Source organism: Maniola hyperantus, chromosome 24, assembly GCF_902806685.2.
Source record: "Maniola hyperantus chromosome 24, iAphHyp1.2, whole genome shotgun sequence".
Taxonomy (NCBI): Eukaryota; Metazoa; Arthropoda; class Insecta; order Lepidoptera; family Nymphalidae; genus Maniola; species Maniola hyperantus.
The window spans coordinates 6,695,296-6,716,374 of record NC_048559.1 but is presented as its reverse complement, the minus strand read 5'-3'; the positions used below and the strand labels follow the sequence as shown (position 1 = coordinate 6,716,374).

The 21,079-nt window shown below is 38.6% G+C and overlaps 2 protein-coding genes and 1 long non-coding RNA gene across 4 annotated transcripts in view; 1 reads left to right on the top strand and 2 right to left on the bottom strand.

Annotated features, from left to right (window-relative positions):
• Positions 1-21,079, top strand: part of LOC138404063 (uncharacterized) — a 33,928-nt gene that overhangs the window by 11,284 nt on the left and 1,565 nt on the right. The gene's annotated exons all lie outside the window — the stretch shown is intronic.
• LOC117993504 (oxaloacetate tautomerase Fahd2a, mitochondrial) lies at positions 1,587-9,359 on the bottom strand. Of its 2 annotated transcripts, XM_069506991.1 has the most exons (6): positions 8,838-9,359; positions 7,884-8,103; positions 6,918-7,082; positions 3,890-4,056; positions 2,959-3,047; positions 1,587-2,556 (listed from the first exon to the last, which is right to left on the bottom strand). In XM_069506991.1, the coding sequence occupies exons 1-6, from the start codon at positions 9,110-9,112 to the stop codon at positions 2,489-2,491; spliced, it is 984 nt and encodes a 327-aa protein (XP_069363092.1). In that variant the 5' UTR covers positions 9,113-9,359; the 3' UTR covers positions 1,587-2,488. The 2 variants fall into 2 exon arrangements, with proteins under 2 accessions (XP_069363092.1, XP_034837201.1); XM_034981310.2 differs by lacking the exon at positions 1,587-2,556 and having other exon boundaries at positions 2,851-3,047.
• LOC117993433 (cytochrome P450 4C1-like) lies at positions 10,361-18,921 on the bottom strand. The gene is made up of 10 exons (XM_069506943.1): positions 17,500-18,921; positions 16,723-16,812; positions 16,021-16,134; positions 14,718-14,903; positions 13,899-14,089; positions 13,005-13,071; positions 12,095-12,281; positions 11,720-11,871; positions 11,177-11,356; positions 10,361-10,528 (listed from the first exon to the last, which is right to left on the bottom strand). Exons 1-10 carry the CDS (start codon positions 17,639-17,641, stop codon positions 10,368-10,370), a joined length of 1,470 nt encoding a protein of 489 aa, XP_069363044.1. The 5' UTR covers positions 17,642-18,921; the 3' UTR covers positions 10,361-10,367.

The following is a 21,079-nucleotide window of genomic DNA, read 5'->3' as shown; positions in this document are numbered from 1 at the left end:
AATATTGTACATCGACCTGTAGAAAGAGATAGCGGGTTCGTAGAGCGTTGAATCTGACAGAACGTCACATAGACCTCATGAGTGGGAGAGACAACACTTAGGATCACTTTGTCTATCTGTCTGTCCGTCGTGTCTGTCATGAAAACCTGTAGAGTTCTTTCCGTTGACCTAGAATCATGAAATTTGGTAGATAAGAAGGTCTTATAAGTAACACGAGTATAGGAATAAATCCGAAAACCGTTAATTTGTGGTTATATCACAAAAAATATTGAACAGATTTTAATTACAGCGCCATCTATATGTGTTTTGTTTGAATTTACCGCTCTTTTCCCACTGGCTAGTGTAGAGCCACCTTTATTTTCGTGATCCTTGATGCACGGACGCATGCATGTTGACGGATTGCATTAGATATTTTCTCCTATTTTAAATTAAATAAAAGATATTTTGATAACAATATTATTCATATTTTATTTATATCCTTACATTATTCAAAATTATACATTAATAATTACATTTTGATTTGTACACTATACAATTTTTTATTGCAAAGTTTATATTGAAGTTTAAATATTAGAACAATAAATTCGTTTGTATGTTTTATAAACACAATTATTGAAGCGAAACTTCTTAATGGACGTTTGGGATGAGGACGTAACTGAAAAAAGTGAAATGGACGATCGCGGCGTTGGAAAGCACCTCTTTACACTGGACAGCGCGTACCTATGCTTACTCAAATGAATGAGCGAGACAGAGTACAAGATTTTATATATCATGCATAAGAAGCTTCGCTTCTGTCAGATGTCCACAAGAAGGTGGCAAGATGTGTGTGTGAAGCTTCAAGGCTTTAAGAAGAACCAGTAGGTCGATTACGGAAAACCTGCATACATCATTATTACAATCGCAATTGTTGTGATTGCCTGAATTTATGGTATTCTAGTTGCAACAATGCATTGTAGCCAATAGTGATCGAGCATCACCATCAATCCGAGGTGATTGCAATCGTGACATTGTAGCTGTCATTCTACCGCAATCAAGCCGCAGATTGATGGATGGATGATGTAGAATATATGACAGTCTTGTCTAAAACGCCTGTACCCTGTAGGTCAATTTCGTAAAACCTGCATCAATCATTATTACAATCTCAATAGGCTACTTGACAATTTTTTTAAGTTGGTCTTAAATGGTTAATATTTGTCCTATTATATCAAAAAAATTAACACTATATTTTTTTGCGCCCTAAAAACCGTAAAACTTTAATTTAAAAAAATATTTTTCTTAGACAGGTGAAAACACTGTCGGCCATGTTTGGCCGATAGATTATCTGTGCTCTGACGTCATGCATTTGTAAACAACAGTATAACCACAGGGTTATACTGTTGTTTACAAATGCATGACGTCAGAGCACAGATAATCTATCGGCCAAACATGGCCGACAGTGTTTTCACCTGTCTAAGAAAAATATTTTTTTAAATTAAAGTTTTACGGTTTTTAGGGCGCAAAAAAATATTGTGTTAATTTTTTTGATATAATAGGACAAATATTAACCATTTAAGACCAACTTAAAAAAATTGTCAAGTAGCCTATTGTTGGGATTGGCTGAATTTGTGCAATTCTTGTTGCAACAATGCATTGTAGCGAGCGTCGACCAATCAGAGGTGATTGCGATCGTGACATTGTAGGCTGTAGCTGTCATTCTACCGCAATCGAGACCCTGATCTCAAGCACGCCAAGATTCTGTATCTCGCTGGGTATGACGTAACCAGGTTTTAGATACTGAGGATACTGCCCTGCAAAATAAACTCCCACTTTTGGGCAAAGGCTTCTATAATACAAGATGATGCCTGCTTCTTCGTCGTGGATTTAGGTTTCTAAAATTTCTATGGGAAGTTTCGCTTCTGTCAGGTGCCCCATTTGCAAGATGTGTGTGTGAAAGTATAAGAAGGCTCTAAGAAGAACCAAGTTGATGGATGGATGGATGGATGATGTTGAATGAATTTCACAATTTTTTCTAAAACGTCTGTGCCCTGTATGTATTTTTTACATATTGAAGTTATAGCTATAAGTCCCGCAAATTGCTAAGGCACGTAGCCGCCGTGACGTCAGCACTAGACTAGGATGAGTGGCACAGATACGGTCAGATGCTGAGGGCCATAATTATGAGAAGGGAAGAAAGAGAAAAGCAAGAAAAAAAGGAGAGAGAGCAACCAGAGGGTCAGCACGAAGTAATGTAATACGGTTCCGTGCTGATCTCGCAGAGGGGGAGGTCTTTTAGTCCGTGCGAGTCGGACACACCCTGTCGACAGACAAAGTCCGTTAGGGATTATTCCTGCTCCTAGAAAAAAAAATTAGCACTAGACTGAAGTTTCGAACTGATGGTATATTTATATTTCGGCTGACGTCAAAATGACATCATGTCGATGTTAATGAGACATGGTTCCAGCGCAATAACAATTTGCGGGACTTATATTTTTGGTTTCCAATGTCGAACCTAAAACGCCTGTACCCTGGTCTCCAGCACGCCAATGTTCTGTATCTCGCTGTGTATGACATCTCCAGGTTTCAGGTACTGAGGATACTGCCCCGCAAAATAAACTCCCATTTTTGGGCAAAGGCTTTTATAATACAAGTTGATGCCCCCTACTTCATCGTGGATTTTTTTAATTAGAGATAGCGAGCAAACGAGCAGGCAGGTCACCTGATGTTAAGTGATTACCGCCGCCCATGAACATTTGCAGCACCAGAGGAACCGCCGATTTAGGTTTCTAAAATTTCCATGCGAAGTTACGCTTCTGTCAGGTGCCCCATTTGCAAGATCTGTGTGAAAGTTTAAGAAGGCTCTAAGAAGAACCAGGTTAATGGATGGATGATGTAGAATGTATGACAGTCTTGTCTAAAACGCCTGTACCCTTGTCTCCAGCACGCCAATGTTCTGTATCTCGCTGTGTATGACATCTCCAGGTTTGAGGTACTCGGGCGGGTCGCGGTACATGCCCACTCCCCCTGGTGTGCCCGTGAGGATTATGTCGCCCGGCAGAAGCGTCATTACCCTGGAAAATAAAGTCCCAATGGTACTGAATCTGAGCACAACTTAATGTTAGAGTATTCGCATCCTCTTCTTACTAATGTAATATGAAAAGGACAGATGCAGTTTGACAGTTTTAAATTTAATTTTTAGATGGTGAAACCCGTGATTTTAGCGCACAGTCGCGAGCCTACTATTTAAATTTGTAGCGTGTACTAAATTTTTGAGTCTTTAAATGTAAAGTTCATGTTCTGTCCCTTTTTAGCATTGTTAAAAAGAAAAGGATGCAGATACTCTAAATTTAGTTTAGAGAAAGACAACGGATTTGATGCCAATGTTGGACAAAGGCTTCGTATATAATACTACACGATGCCCGCTATTTCGTCCTGTGGACTACACAAACTTCAAACCCTATTTTACCCCCTAAGAAATAATTTTTGAAAATTCAATTTTTTTTAGCGGATGTCTACGTCATAATAGCTATCTACGTGCTACTTTTTAGTTCGACCCGTCCAATAGTTTGAGATATGTGTTGATAGGTCAGTCAGTCAGCCAGCTTTACGTTTTATATATTACTAGCTGATGCCACGCGCCACGCCACGCCTGGATCCAGCGGCTCCCTGCGACTCGTCTGATGTGGTCCGTCCACCTAGTGGGGGGTCTTCCAACGCTGCGTCCTTACAAGAGACCTATGTCCAGCACTGGACGTCTATTGGTTGATGATGATGATTGTACCCCTTCAGGAGATGAATTTTCAAAAATCCTTTATAGCGAATGTTTACGTTATTCAGTGTTAGACACTGAGTTAGCGAATCAGAAGGCACAGGCTGATAAAGAGCTAGTTGTTTTGGCGTGTATAATACTTACGAAGTCAATCTTTCAATGATGTTGGGAATCTTGTGGACTAGCTGGTCAGTCTTGCTCTTCTGTTTGAGGACTCCATTGATGCTACACTTGATCTCCAAGTCCTGAGGGTCACCGATCTCATCGCTCGTGGTGATGCAGGGCCCGAGTGGACAGAATGTGTCCATGGACTGTAAAGGAGGAAATGCATTTTTTTATCATCTATACTAATATTATAAAGAGGTTATGTCGTTAAGTTTGTTTATAGGGGGTAATCTCTGGAACTACTGAACCGATTTTGAAAATTCTTTCACCAATCGAAAGCTACATTATTCCTGAGTGACATAGGCTATACAGGGTTACAGGAAAAGAGGACACGATCCCGTTAAGGGGTTATAGTACAGGACATTACCTATCAAACGACCCCTAAAGTGCTTATGCAAAAGTGTATCGTTTTCGAGTTATTCATTTTTTTATTTTTTCTTGGTAAACGGGTGTTTGCCACTTTAAAAATTAATAAAAAAAAGGAACAATGTATTTCAGCAGTTTTTTTTATTTCTTGCTAGTACATATCCTTGTTAATAATAAACAGTTATAAAACTAAAAAAATCTTCAAACATTTTAAAATTACAGCCCAAAAACTGTACAAGTTTTCGATTTTTAAATTTAATTCTTTGAATAACTTGCAAATTGTAAAAATTACTATGGCACTTATCCGCGGATTATTTTAAAAACATCTACGTTTCGTTAGCTATCCATTGGTACAAAAAAATTACAAAAAAAATCATAAAATCAAGAAAAAATTACACAACAAAGAGACCAGGTAGAAATTTCTAACAAATGCTATTGCCCAAGAATTAAATCAGAATCAATGTAAAAACGAGTTTAATGCAAAGTAGTTAAAGATTATTTTTAATGAGGTCAAAAGGTAATATAAAATCAGTCAAGTGCGAGTCGGGCTCGCACACGAAGGGTTCCGTACCACCGTACAAGAAATAATACTTTTTATTTTTTTTTAATTTTTATGGCGGTCATTTTGTAATTTTTAGTAATTTTTGTTATAGCGGCCATAAAAATACACATTTTGTGAAAATTTCATGTTCGTTCGTCCGTCCGTCCGTCCGTCCGTCCGGCCGTCCGTTTGTCTGTCAGTGGACTGTATCTCGTGAACCCTAATACTTAGAGACTTGAAATTTTTACAGAATGTGTATTTTTATTGCCGCTATAACAATAAATACTAAAAATTACAAAATGGCTGCCATAAAAATTTAAAAAAATTAAAAATTGTTATTTTTTGTACGATGGTACGGAACCCTTCGTGTGTGAGCCCGACACGCACTTGACTGATTTTATGTTACCTTTTGACCTCATTAAAAATAATCTTTAACTATTTTGCATTAAACTCGTTTTTACATTGATTCTGATTTAATTCTTGGGCAATAGCATTTGTTAGAAATTTCTACCTGGTCTCTTTGTTGTGTAATTTTTTCTTGATTTTATGATTTTTTTTGTAATTTTTTTGTACCAATGGATAGCTAACGAAACGTAGATGTTTTTAAAATAATCCGCAGGATAAGTGCCATAGTAATTTTTACAGAAAATTTGCAAGTTATTCAAAGAATTAAATTTAAAAATCGAAAACTTGTATAGTTTTTGGGCTGTAATTTTAAAATGCTTCAAGATTTTTTTAGTTTTATAACTGTTTATTATTATCAAGGATATGTACTAGCAAGAAATAAAAAAAATCTGCTGAATTACATTGTTCCTTTTTTTAATTAATTTTTAAAGTGGCAAACACCCTTTTACCAAGAAAAAAATAAAAAAATGAATAACTCGAAAACGATACACTTTCGCATAAGCACTTTAGGGGTCGTTTGATAGCTAATGTCTTGTACTATAACCCCTTAACGGGATCGTGTCCTATTTTCCTGTAACCCTGTATAATATACACACGGGCGAAGGCGCGGGGATCAGCTAGTCAGAGATATAGCGGGTGCAAGTGGTAAGTGCATGTTATTTATGGAAATACTAGGTTATTCCTACGACTTCGTCCACATGGACTACACAAATTTCAACCCCCTAATTTACCCCCTTAGGGGTCGAATTTTTAAAAATTCTTTTCTTAGCGGGTATCTACGTCAATACAACCGCACCGCGCGCCACCGTGAGCAATTTCACCCTCACCACCTGGGTGTCTGGCGCACTTCGAATGTCCGTTGTACTAGATCCTTCTTTCCACGGGCATGCAAACTGTGGAACCAACTCCCATCGGCGGTGTTCAACATGGGGTTATTCAAGGGGCGGACCAACAAATTCCTAAAAGGCCGGCAACGCATCGGCAGTTCCTTTGGTGCTGCAAATGTGCATGGGCGGCGGTAATCAGGTGACCCGAGCCGCCTTCTCGTTTGCTCGCTATCTCTATTAAAAAAAATAGATAGGTATCTGTATGCCAAATTTTATTATTTTATTTAAGTATGCCAAATGTTCGCATATCTGCTATATAGTTAGTTATATATGCTACATAGCTATATGATTTTATAGTTAAAGCCTCAGTCACTACTATCGCTCTATAGCAACACACGATTTTTGAGTGTTATGCAATAAAATTTATCTTCTTTCTGCAGATAATTTATTATTTGATGAATGATAATGATGCACTTGAGATAATGTCTCAAAACTAAATGACAATGACATATTCCTACAGACAAGATCTATTTTTCAGGTTGCATTTTGATTTTACACTAGCTTTCGCAGAGCGCTATCTCCCTCGCACTCATGGACGTTTTGTATGTTTTGTCTCACACAAGTGCGCCAGAACCGCCAATTATTATCTACTGATGCTCTGACTAGACAAATTTCAAACCCCTATTTCACCCCCTTCGGGGTTGAATTTTCAAAAATCCATTCTTAGTGGATGCCTACGTCATAATAGCTATCTGCATGCTAAATTTCATCCCGATCCATCCAGTAGTTTGAGCTGTGCGTTGATAGATCAGTCAGTCAGTCAGTCAGTCACCTTCTCCTTTTATATATTTAGATTAAAACCATTTACCTTGCCAAGTAAGAATTGTCCGCCATTCTTCGCCTTCTGCCAGTTTCGCGCGCTAATGTCTTGAGCTATGGTGTAGCCAACGACATAGTTAAAGGCATCTGCCGCCTTGATATTGCTGGCTTCTTTCCCGATTACTACTGTTAATTCGACTTCCCAGTCGACTTTCTGAGGACATACAAATTACTCATATTACAATGCTAACTGATGCCCCTTAAACTTTTAAATTTATAAAACAGTCATTAGACCTGTCTCATTGTATGGTTCAGAATCATCATGATCATGATCAACCCATCACAGGCTCACTACAGAGCACGGGTCTCCTCTCAGAGTGAAAAGGGTTTTGGCCATAGTCTACCACACTAGCCAAGAGCAGATTGGCAGACTTCGCACACTTTTGAGAACATTATGGAGAACTCTCAGGCATCCAGGTTTCCTCACGATGTTTTTCTTCACTGTTAAAGCAAGAGATATCTTAATTAGTTAAAAACGCACATAACTCTGAAAAGTTAGAGGTGTGTGCCCGGGATCGAACCCCCCACCTCTGATTAGGAGGCTGATGTCTTCACTATTAAGCTATGGGTGTAACATCACATTATTACACTAATATTATAAAAGCGATTGTACCTATGTGAGTGCGTGTGTGTTTGTTACTCTGTCACGCAGAAACTACTGAACAGATTTGGCTGAAATTTGGAATGGATATATACCCTGTATTATATTATATTATAATTAGATAATTATTATTTTCAATTTTCGAAGTAAGATAACTATATCAAGTGGGGTATCATATGAAAGGTCCTGTGCATTCTAAAACAGATTTTTATTTATTTTTATGCATCATATTTTTTGAATTATCGTGCAAAATGTCGAAATAATACGACTGTAGTACGGAACCCTCATTGCGCGAGCCTGACTCGCACTTGGCCGGTTTTTTGAATTACCATTGTTTTCATTAAATATCCTTACATCAGTAACTTGAGTTCTCAACCTCACAGCATCCTTAGGCCCAACGATACTGCTGGAGAATTTGCTGAAGATCATGGGCACCTCGGGAGGTGTCAGCTTCTGTTCTTCACAGTGATCCTTGTAGTTCAGGCCTACGCAGAGCACCTTGTCATTCCCGTGGACCGGTGCGGCTAAATCTATTGAAGATAGAGGTACTAGGGCTGCAGAGGTAGATTGTAATCTGAAATTAAGAAATTACTGAAAATGGTATGGAGATAGCTATGGATTTTTTTTAAAGAATATTGACCCAAGTTTATCATGCTGACTAAATTCCCCTTTCCCCTTAAGCATAAAGCTTGTGCTAGGAGTAGGTATGACAATAGTGCAACAGGTTTCAAGGTGACGGGGCCAGAACCTTGAATCAAATCGTGAATTTGAGGTTACATCACACAAAGAAAATTAAATTGTGGTCATGAGCTAATAATTAGGATTTTAAATTTTCGAAGTAAGATAACTATATCAAGTGGGGTATCATATGAAAGGACTTCGCCTGAGCATTCTAAAACAGATTTTTATTTATTTTTATACATCGTAGTTTTTGAATTATAATGCAAAATGTCGAAAAATGCGACTGTAGTACGGAACCCTCGTTGCGCGAGCCTGACTCGCACTTGGCCGGTTTTTTTCAATTTTCACACTAGAATATTATTATTTGCTACATTAATCTAACTTATAACTAGGAAATGATCACAATCAATAGCTCAAAATTACTTTGCAGTGCGTTTGACATTTGACCTCAAAAACTAATTACCAAACCTAATTATACTTACTTAATGGCTTGTTTCATTTGAATTACAACACTAATTACCGTAAATTAGGTAAATAATATTTATTAATGGTAGATAGATGTTGAGGTCCCAAGATGCTATTGCTATGACGACGTCTACTACTATGGACTACTACTATAGTACTTACCTCTTAACTTTCTCAATGTCTCCATTCCTCAGAATCTCCAATACAGTGCTAGGTAATTTATTATCAGCCTTATTTATGTCAACAACGCTGTCGCCTTTCAGGATTCCGGCGCGAATCTCGCTAGGATGATTCTTGTAAACGAATTGAACGAGCTTCATGTTTCTACGCGAACTTACAGAAAAGTTTCGAACACTTGTCGTACTAATAACCTTTTTCACAGGCAAATGAGTTTTTATACACGTTATCGCGCGCCGAGCCCAGATTGTGTTGTTCATTTTGAAGTGGTCGTTCTATGCTATCGTCACAACTCAATAGGTACCTAAACAAACGAATTACGTAATCACTATAAAATAAATTGGAACGTGAAGGTTATGTTCCAGTATAACTGTTTATTTTATATTTTTCACACAATTTAAAATAACTTGTAGTGAATTTTAAGACTTAAAGGTATACGGCACTAATTTATACAGTTTGGCGACAGCGTAACAAAAGTTAATTACGGAAATTCAGTAAAAATAATGTTTGTTGCAAAGAGTATATAATCACTACGTTTTGTTTGTTGATCTTTGACCGGCTGATAAGAAATTTGACAGCACTTGACATCAGACGTAAGTAAATAGTACAATAATAGCACTTATTTGGTTCTAATATGACTGAAAATACATTAACAAATGATAGGTCGGATGTTACGTTTCAGTCTTGGGCCCATGATCCTAGTTTTGTTATGACGTTTGCGATTTGTCAACGTCAAAGTTGAATAACGTTCAAAAATTTTGTAATTTTATATTAAGTTTAGTTATACTCATCTCATAATAATTAATATTAGGTATAATGATTTTGACACAAATAATTACATTAATGGTACTACCATACACACACACATACAATCATACACACACTGTTGTAATTTTATTTTATTATTGTATATACCTACATTTATTCTAACTCTATTCTGTTAAAATAGTTTAATTATAATTTTAAGTACCTAATCTCTTTTGGCCTTCTGTTATACCTAGATTTAAATTTAAATAATAATTATGTATTTACGCTGTTGATTACTTTCAAATAAACAAAAAAAAAAAAAAAAATTCTTTGGGTACTACATTACGCCGTACGCGGATGTACGACGCCTTTAGAATGACTTTTCGGCTTTGTCTCTGTCACTCAAACCTATATGACGTTTTGCCGGTCTCAACGACAGAGACAACGCTCTACAAATCTGCTATCTCCTTGTAAAGGTACATTAGCACTAGGTACTGCCTGCCGCGTACTGTAATATTATTGTATTATGATAAAATTGTTTATTCAGTAGTGTTTTGCTTTGCTCCACTGTAAAACAAAAAGTAAATAGCAATCACACAGCTCTTCTTGTTTATAAAATTGCTAATAATATTATACGTAGGCGTCTCAGACAATAGCTAGGCGTTATTCCAAGGCGTGGGACTGGGAAGGTTGAAGATTCCATGAGGATCTCTACGGTTTGACGTTTGGATGTAGGCACTAGGCAGGAATAATCAAAAGTTAATAAACTTATATGTTTAATCTGTCCTCAATAGACACGAAATGTCCGGCGACGGGCTTCAATAGCACATCCAACTTGATCACCGCCTTGGTGTGGTCTGCGCGGATCTTGAACCTTCGGAGCACATGGCTCAGCAGGGACTTCATCGACATCATTGCGTAGGTTTTGCCTGAAAACAAAGATAATCAGTATAAGGGGGTTGCAACAAAATTTATCTCAAACTGATGATGTCCGCCCGACCGAATTCCAACCACGGCAGCCAATCTCCATAGATATTAACCAACTGCGCGGGAGCTAATATAGTGCACAAGTGTGCGCGCAAGCCAGGGTGGGTCAGCATCATCGTTATCAACCGATAGACGTCCACTTCTGGACATAGGTCTCTTGTAAGGACTTCCACACGCCACAGTCATGCGCCGCCGCCATCCAGCGACTCCCGGTCTTGTCTGATGTCGTCCGTCTACTTACTGAGGGTCATCCAACGCTGCGTCTTCCGGTGCGAGGTCGCCATTCTAACACCTTGAGATCCCAACGTCTATCGGTTTTACGAACTATGTGCCCTGCCCATTGCCACTTCAGCTTCGCAACCCGTTCGTCGGTTACTCTAGTTCTCCTACGGATCTCCTCACATCTGATGTGATCACGTAGAGAAACCCCAAGCGTAGCTTCTCTTCATCGCCCGCTGAGTGACTCCGAGCTTTCATGTCTCGGATCCATATGCCATCACTGGCAACAGGCACTGTTCAAAGACTTTCCAGCAGCGGACGTCTATTGGTTGATAATGATGATGATGAAGGAAAACTAAAGTTATACTTACCTATGCAATTTCTTTTGCCCAGGCTAAACCCAACAAAAGCGTTAGGGTTCTTGGGCAGCGTTGCTGGATCCAACCATCTCTCAGGCCTGAACTCCTCAACATCTGCACCCCAGATTGGATTCCGGTGGATGCCGTATAGTATCAACATGCAATTGTGACCGGCTTTGAGCGTGCAGTTTTCTGGAATTTACAAAAATAGAAATAGACTTTTATTCAAATAAAACTTGTACGCGTAGAAACAAAAAATACCGGTCACGTGCGAGTCGGACTAGACTGTGTTGGTTTATTGGTTTGTCCTTCAATCACGTCGCAACAAAGCAACGGATCAACGTGATTTTTTGCATGCGTATACTTGTATAGTTACAGACCTGGAGAGTGACATAAGCTTTTTATCCCGAAAAACCAAAGAGTTCCCACGGGATTTTTAAAAACCTAAATCCACGCGTACCTACGAAGTCGGGGGCATCAGCTTGTCATACAATAAATTGTAGTCAGTTTTGTGGACTAAATAAGAAAAAAAATGTCGGTTCGAAAGAATCTTACTCAGCTTGACATCCTGGTCAAGGTACCTGCCAACGAACGGCGCCATGACGTAATACCTCATTGTTTCCTTGAGAACTGCTTCTAGGTACACGAGCTTCGACAGGTCCTGCTTTTCCACATCTCTGTCTGTGCCGCCGAATACTTCTTGTAGTCTGGAAGTGTTAATTTAAGTACCTACATAAAATGTTGTATTTACAGGCATTACTTTGCGGAAATCCATGATATACAATGAACCGACAAATCTGTATGGTGCAACATGCAGCATGCGATTTCAACCGCTCGCCCTCCCACTACTAAACATGCATACAAATAATTCTATATGACTGAACGTATTTTCACGGATTCGGATCCGACGCAGTGCGTAATCTCCCTTACTCTTCATATATTTTCTGCTGTACTTGTGGATAGGATCCGATCAACAGAAAGGCGAACACTGTGACGTTCGCGGACGTATCGTGCCCCGCCATTATGATGGTGTTCATCTCATCTCTTATTTCTCTGTCGGTCAGTTCACCTTCGTCCAAATCCATAAGAAGGTCCATGAATACTTTCAGTTTTGGACCTGTTAACAAGTAAATTCACAAAGTAGCACAGCACTCAATTGGAAACAAATAAGTAGTAACTAACTACCTAAGTAATAAAAAAAACCGGCCAAGTGCGAGTCGGACTAAGGGTTCCGTACCATCGTTAAATAAATTACACTTTTTCTGTTTCACTCTGTCTGTCTGTCTGTCTGTCTGTCTGTCCGTCCGTCCGTCCGTCCGTCCGTCCGTCCGTCCGTCCGTCTGTCCGTCTGTCCGTCTGTCCGTCTGTCCGTCTGTCCGTCTGTCCGTCTGTCCGTCTTTCCGTCTGTCCGTCTGTCCGTCTGTCCGTCTGTCCGTCTGTCCGTCTGCCTGTCAGCTAGCCTTTTACGGCCCATCCGTTTTGACTAAATTTGACTAAATTTGGTAGAGCGATAGCTGGCCTCCCGGGGAATTTCGCATTTATAATGCGTATGGATTTAAAAAAAAAATTATAGCCACTGTCACTCGGGATGGTGTAAGGATTCTAGCGATACCCCGTACATCCAAATCTGTTCAGGCATTTGGAAGTTATGGTGGAAAAAAAACATACATACACTCATACATGAATCCTAAAAACATTACCTACTAGCCTTTTTTTGGACAGTCGTGTAAAAAGAACCCTAATAGGATCATTTCGTTGTCTGTCTGTCAGTCTTGACAGACCTTGAGTCCTTTCCCGGGTCCCGTTGAGGTATCAATATACCAATATAACCAATACTTGCCATTTTGGTCTTTGCTAGTTTCAAAAGATTTATTTTGTCTTCTCTGAGCCCGTTTCTTTTGGAGTACCTGTTGAAATTTAAAGGAGAAATTATTTCGGCATACAACGACCATGGGCAGACGAGGATACCCTTCTCACTCTGAGAGGAGACCCGTGCTCTATAGTGAGCCGGCGATGAGTTGATCATGATAATGATAATGCAGACGAGGGAATAGTGATCCATTAGTGATCCAGTTTTGTCCGCGGAGGACAAAAATGGATCACTAAGAACTGCATCGCATAACGCACATTGTGGACTAACGCCGTAGGCGAAACACCGTATAGTCCGCGACAGGTTGAGATGGCAATCAGAGTATGAGGTGGGGGGACGCCCCGCACACCTGCACGTCACCCTGTGATAAAGGACCTAAGATGCTTTCGATAGTCGGGCTATGTGAGATATCCAAAATTACATACTAATATTATAAATGCGAAAGTGTGTCTGTCTGTCTGTCTGTCTGTTCACGGCCCAACCGTTCAACCGATTTTGATGAAATTTGGTACAGAGTTAGCTTATATCCCGGGGAAGGACATAGGCTACTTTTTATCCCGGAAAATTAAAGAGTTCCCATGGTTTTTTTAAAAACCTAAATCCACGCAGACGAAGTCGCGGGCATCATCTTCTATCTAAATATATAAAAGGAAAGGGTGACTGACTGATCTATCAACTCACAGCTCAAACTAATGGACGGATCGGGCTGAAATTTGGCATGCAGATAGCTATTATGACGTAGGCATCCGCTAAGAAAGGATTTTTGAAAATTCAACCCCTAAGGGAGTGAAATAGGGGTTTGAAATTTGTGTAGTCCACGCGGACGAAGTCGAGCATAAGCTAGTTTAGTTATAAAACTCTTACCGAATCACATACTCTGTTCAGGACTTTTACACATTCATCTTGCTTCTTCTTGATGCTACTGTACTTGTATAAAAAGTCTGGATACAGCCAGAGTCTGTGGAACCTTGAAATGTTGCAGTTCATGTACGTTTCAAAGGACTTCACGTAGTTCAGGGCCTCTTCCTCGGTTATACTGTCGTCTAATGCTGTTACTGAAAAAAAAAAACTGAAATAGGTATATTAATTACTAGCTAAAGCCCGCGACTTCGTTCGCGTGGATTTAGTTTTTAGGGTTCCGTACCTCAAAAGGAAAAACGGAACCCTTATAGGATCACTTTGTTGGCCGTCTGTCAAAAAAAACTACAGTGAGGGTACTTCTTGTAGACCTTGTTAAAATAAAAACCGGCCAAGTGCGAGTCAGGCTCGCGCAATGAGGGTCCGTACTACAGTCGTATTTTTTCGACATTTTGCACTATACTTTTAAAACTATGATGCATAAAAATAAATAAAAATCTGTTTTAGAATTTACAAGTGAAGACCTTTCATATGATACTCTACTTGATATAGTCACTCACTTCGAAAGTTGAAAATACTAATTATTAGTTCATGACCACAATTTTTTTTTGTGTGATCTAACACTAAATTCACGGTTTTCAGATTTTTCCCCAAATGTCAGCTATAAGATCTACCTACCTGCCAAATTTCATGATTCTAGGGAAGTACCCTGTAGGTTTCTTGACAGACAGACAGACAGACAACAAAGTGATGCTATAAGGGTTCCGTTTTTCCTTTTGAGGCACGGGACCCTAAAAATGATGATGATGATGATGAGGTACTTACAACAGATAGTTTCCATAAAATTCTGCCTCACATAAGGCGAATGATCAAAAGCACCTTTGTCTACTTCCAGTGCTAGTTGCGACACCAGGCGTCGACCTTGGCTGTTGAAAACTGACAGAAAGCCATCGAGGATGTGCTGGTTGAAGGTAGGACTGATTAATTTCCTATGTCGTTTCCATGTTGAAACTAGAATTTTTTTTACAAAAAAAATAAAAACCGACTTCGATACACAAACACTAAAAATTGAAAAATAATTTAATTTATTACCGAATATATTATGTATACAAGAGTTAATATAGTTCCATAATAATACTTTTTGGTGCCGGTGCCAATTAGCTTTAGCTGCGCGAATCGTCTAGACTTCATATTTTTATGAGACTCCACAATGGCACCTCATTGGCACCGACCCCAAAAAATATTATTATGGAACTATATTAACTCTTGTATACATAATATATTCGGTAATAAATTAAATTATTTTTCAATTTTTAGTGTTTGTGTATCGAAGTCGGTTTTTATTTTTTTTGTAAAAAATTTTTATTTCACAATTTTTAGTGGCCCCATGGAATTATGCTATGACTGGTTAAAAATCTACTGTTTACTAAGCTATTACACTGATCGCGAGCAATTTACTCTTATCCGTTGAGGAGTTCCAGTATCTATCTTCGAAGATGTTCATCAGATCTTCACCAAATTTAAATAGGACCAACTTTGAAGTATACCCTTTCAGACAAAAAAAGAATTTTCAAATCCAGGCGTCTTCGAGTAATCGGGGAACATACATAAAAAAAAAAAAAAAAGATTCCGACGAATTGAGAACCTCCTCCTTTTTTTGAAGTCGGTTAAAAAAAATACGGTACTTAGGTACTAGAATCAGACATAATATAGTCGTACCTGCTATAGCTAAGTAGCCCGGCTGAGTTTGTTGTGGGCTCTTCTCAGACCTGAGCACGTTTGGAACCCTCGTAGCTTTAATTTTAAGTTCACGTAAAAATTATCACCACTATATTATTATCTTATAAATGCAACAACTGACCATCAAACATTAAAGTAATTATATGTTTTTAATTAAGACCATCAAAAAGAATAATTAAGTTTAATTTAAGACTTCTTTTTGAAACAGACAGACGGACGGTGTTTTTCAGACAGACAGACAGACAACAAAGTGATCCTATAAGGGTTCCGTTTTTCCTTTTGAGGTACGGAACCCTAAAAATCACGTCATTTTATTACTACAGTCAAAGACCCTATTCTCAAAGTCAGCTCTTCGGTCCTTGCGCTTTATTGTGTGATCGTTTCTTACCCGGTGAAAATAGTAGACCGTCTCCGAGTAGTTCCTTCGTGAATTCATAACTGAACTGATCTTTTTCAAAACACGTGTTGGATAATGTATAAATGTCATCTGGATGCGTTAAAGCTAAAAAAAACAAGAATTTATAATCTAAATAAATAAAAGGAAAAGGTGACTGACTGATTGACTGATCTACTATAAACGCGCAGCTCAAACTACAGGATGAAACTACGGGCTGAAATTTGGCATGCAGATAGCTATTATTTTTAACCGACTTCAAAAAAAGGAGGAGGTTCTCAATTCGTCGGAATCTTTTTTTTTTTTTTTTTTTTTTTTTAATTATTTATTTTATTTATTAGGAACACACACAATATATTAATTTAACACAAACTACGACACTTATAGACAAACACAGGCTGATAAATGTATCTATAAAATGTGTACACAGCATTTGCAAAATATCTAGACAAGTAAAAAGAACTTATTATGACGTCGGCATCCGCTAAAAAAGGATTTTTGGAAATTCAACGCCTAGGTGGTGATATAGGGGGTTCAAATTTGTGTAGTCCACGCGGACGAAGTTGCGAGCATAGTCACAGTGGCATAGTAGTTATGATCCGTAAATTTTATTGATCCAAAGTAGTCGTAGTCGGGTTTGGATCGTATGGAGTGCATGATGATAATGATTTGATCAATAATGCCAATTTCTCTTACCGTAAAATTTGTAGGGACCCATGTGAAAATAACAGGCGTGTCCCAATTTCATGCAAGCATCAGATATTTTTTTAAATTGGATCCAAAAATCTGGAAAAGATCACAAATAATATATTATTTTTCGTCCACTTGCTCGGATTAACTTAGATAACGATATTTCTCTAGTCCGTGGTCTTGACAGACATGACAGACACAACGAAATAATCCTACAAGTGTTACCTACTTTTTAGGGTTCCGTACCTCAAAAGGAAAAACGGAACCCTTATAGGATCAATTTGTTGTCTGTCTGTCCGTCTGTCTGTCAAGCTGTCTTATAGCTGGCATTAGGGGAAAAATTTGAAAACCGTGAATTTGTGGTTACATTACACAAAAAAAATTAAATTGTGGTCATAAACTAATAATTAGTATTTTCAATTTTCGAAGTAAGATAAATATCAAGTGGGATATCATATGAAAGGTCTTCACTTGTACATTCTAAAACAGATTTTTATTTATTTTTATTATGCATCATAGTTTTTGAATTATCGTGCAAAATGTCGAAAAAATACGACTGTTGTACGGAACCCTCGTTGTGCGAGCCTGACTCGCACTTGGCCGGTTTTTTTCCTTTTGAGGTTATGAACCCTAAAAAACCTATCTTATATGTAAAGGATCAGCATCTCCTTTTATCTATATGATTTTAGAACCTAGACAAATAGACGATGACGTGATGCTGTTAGGGTTACTTTTTTCTCTAGATATGCGGAACCCTAAAAATAACCCTAGATATTTACTTACTCAAAGGTCCACCGATGAACAAATGTGCGTGTCCAATGAAAGGCAACGAGCCCGGATACATAGGTGGGTCACCAGGTCTCCTCCTGGTATACCAGATCCAGTGCAGAAGAGATGCCATGACTAGCATCACTATCCCCAGCATAGTAACGACGTCCTAGGACCGCTTCTGTAAGATGACTACAAGTCATCGTGTATGATTGAAAAAATGAAATGACCCGCTGATAATATGAGAATGAGGATCTCCAAGCACTGCATCCGATCCAAATCCTTGATCCGAAGTAGCCGTTGTCGGATACAGCGTGTGAATAGCCTGATGATAATAATTTAAGCGTCTAAAAATTCACCGTGACATGATTGAAAAATGAGATGACCCGCTGATATGAGAAAGAGGCTCTTCACGCACGGCACCCGTTCCAAATCCGAGAATTCTCTATCCGAAGTAACCGTGGTTGGATACCGTGTAAAAAGAGCCTGATGGTAATAATTTTATTGTCCGATCGTAACTTCGGCTTCAGCCACCTTCGGCTAAACTTTCGTCTTCGGCCAAAATGTGCCTAAGCTTTGGCCCAAGCCAAAGATTGAACAAATGCGCGTGTGTAACGAAAGGCAACGAGCCCGGTTACATGAGTGGGTCACCAGGTCTCCTCCTGGTATACCAGATCCAGTGCAGAAGAGATGCCATGACTAGCATCACTATCCCCAGCATAGTAACGACGTCCTAGGACCGCTTCTGTAAGATTACTAAAAGTCACCATGTATGACTGAAAAATGAAATGACCCGCTGATATGAGAGTGAGGCTTTTCACGCACATCATCCGATCCGATTCCGATAATTCTTGATCCGATAAGTAGCTGTTGTCGGATGCCGTGTGTAAAGAGCCCGACGATAGTAGTAAAATTTTAGTGTGCAATTGAATCTTCGGCTTTGGCAACATTCGGCCAAATATTCGTCTTCGGCCAAAATAGGCCGAAGATATAATTAATGAATGTAAATAGAAAGTAGGTAGGCCATAATTATGATAAAACTGAAAAATTAGAAAATAGCAATAAAATCTTTTGCAATAAATTTAATTTTCTGAGTTATGTACTTAACCAAAAATGGAGATTTTTTTTTAATTTATTAATATAAAATATTATGTAAGTACTTAATATTTTTTTAGACATGTTAAATATGTACCTATCTATTCATAAAAATAACGCGCGAACATGGGCTATAATTAATTATTAAAAAACTAACGAAAGAAATTATAATACTTAATTATGCTTTGTGATATTCTTTTAATTGAAAAATACTTATTTGATAAATAATCATATTAAAATAAAAATATATAGTTTACCTTTATTTTGAAAGTAATTACTAATGTTATTATACGTACTTCCTACTTTTTTAATACAAATAATTATAAGACTCTCCCGCTTGAAAACATGTTACGAGTAGAACTGAAGTTAAAGTTGCGCAATTTATGGTACTTCATATTATGAAAGCAATCTGTATGTCATAATTACATGTTTATTTACTGAACTTATATACCTACACTAGATGATGCCTGCGACTTCGTCGGCGTGGATTTAGGATTTTAAAAATCCCGTGGGAACTCTTTGATTTTCCGGTATAAAAAGTAGCCTGTGTCCTCCCCCGGGACGCAAGTTATCTCTGTACCAAATTTCGGCAAAATCGGTTCAACGGATGGGTAGTGAAAGTCTAGCAGACAGACACACAAACAGATAGACAGACAGACACACTTTCGCACTTATAATATTAGTATGGATCGTATCTACTTCCTTTATCTATGGATAGTATGGATTACTAGCTGACCCGCCCCGACTTTCCTCGAGTGGAATTTCCGAAATCTCATTCTTAGCGGAGGTCCACCTATAAAAAAACCGGCCAAGTGCAAGTCGGACTGTCACACATAAGATTCTGTACCAACGTACAAGAAATGACAATTTCAATTATTTTTTGTGATGTAACCACAAATTCGCGGTTTCAGATTTTCCCCTGGTGCTGCCTACCTGCCTTTCATGATTGTAGGTCTACGGGAAGTACCTTACACGTTTTCATTCCTTGACGGTCTGACAGATACAACAGCCAGACAGACAGACAACGAAGTGATCCTATAAGGCTTCCTTTTACTTTTAAGGCACGGAACCTTAAAAAATTTCGCGCTCGCTACGCTCGAGCTCCTATACGGTTAATTTCTATCAAACTGTCAAAGTGAAAGGCAAATTTTACTGACCTAGAATCCCGTAAAGTTGAACCAAAAACCTTTTTCTCAAGAAAGGTTTTAGTAAAAAATATGACCCTAAATAAAACACAACCCTCCTTTTGCTTTTCGTAGAACTGTTGTAGGTTATTTAAATCCTTTATTTCTTGTTCATTGTATGTAAATGTAGTTACAATAATTAATTAACTAAGTAATTAATTAAGTAACTAGTAACTTTTTGTAATTTTAAATCGCAATCGTATGTAGGTTGATTATTAATTGACGAATAATGAGGTTAAGACCACTAGGTGGACGGACGACATCAGACGAGTCGCAGGGAGCCGCTGGATCCAGGCGGCGCGGCGCAGTGGTGTGTGGAAGTCCCTACAAGAGACCTATGTCCAGCAGTGGACGTCTATTGGTTGATGTTGATGATGATGATGATGATGAGGTTAAGACACAGGCGGATCAAATGTCGAGAGCATCCTAGGCAAGCACCTCATAGGCGCTCCTCTAACAGCCATATTAAAAAACTAGATGATGCCCGCGACTTCGTCCGCGTGGATTTAGGTTTTCAAAAATCCCGTGAGAACTCTTTGATTTCCCGGGATGAAAAGTAGCCTATGTCCTTCCCCGGGATGCAAGCTATATCTGTACCAAATTTCATCAAAATTGGTTGAACGGATGGGCCGTGAAAGGCTAGCAGACAGACAGACACACTTTCGCATTTCTAATATTACTTAGTATGGATTTACTTACTAACTAATTTCAAAAGAACAAGAAATCGTCTCGTTGCATAGCTGGTTGTTGGTGATTATTGGTACCTACTATTTATGTGAAGAGCAGCACGTCATGACACTTTACAATATTGAAGAAGAGGCAGTTTCGGTCACTCGTAGGGATAATTACGTAAGCCGTAATGGAACTCTACAGGATCGCACGCGCCCCTTCCTAACCTCGCGCCCCTAGGCCGAGTACGTACCTAGTTTGCTTTAGGAATAATCTGCCTCTGGGTTAAGACGTCGTCGGTCTCCTATTCGGTGAGTCCGGGGTTCGATCCCGGCACGCCTTTTTCTTTGCTTTAACAGTGAAGGAAAATGAAGTATTTCTTTTTGCCTATGCAAAAAAATTTTACATTCGAACACTCCCAAAAAAGTAACATTAAGTTACTAAGTAATCTAGGTAAGTATTTTTCCACACACAATATAATCATTTACACACATAGTGTGGCTGATTCCATTGTACACAATCTCTGAACTAAACTAAAATGGCACGTCTAAATCTATTGCTATCCCTTTCATAATGTTGCTCGCGGAAAAGGATAGCACTAGATTTAGACCTGTTAATTTAGTTTAGCTCAGAGACAAGTGTACAAG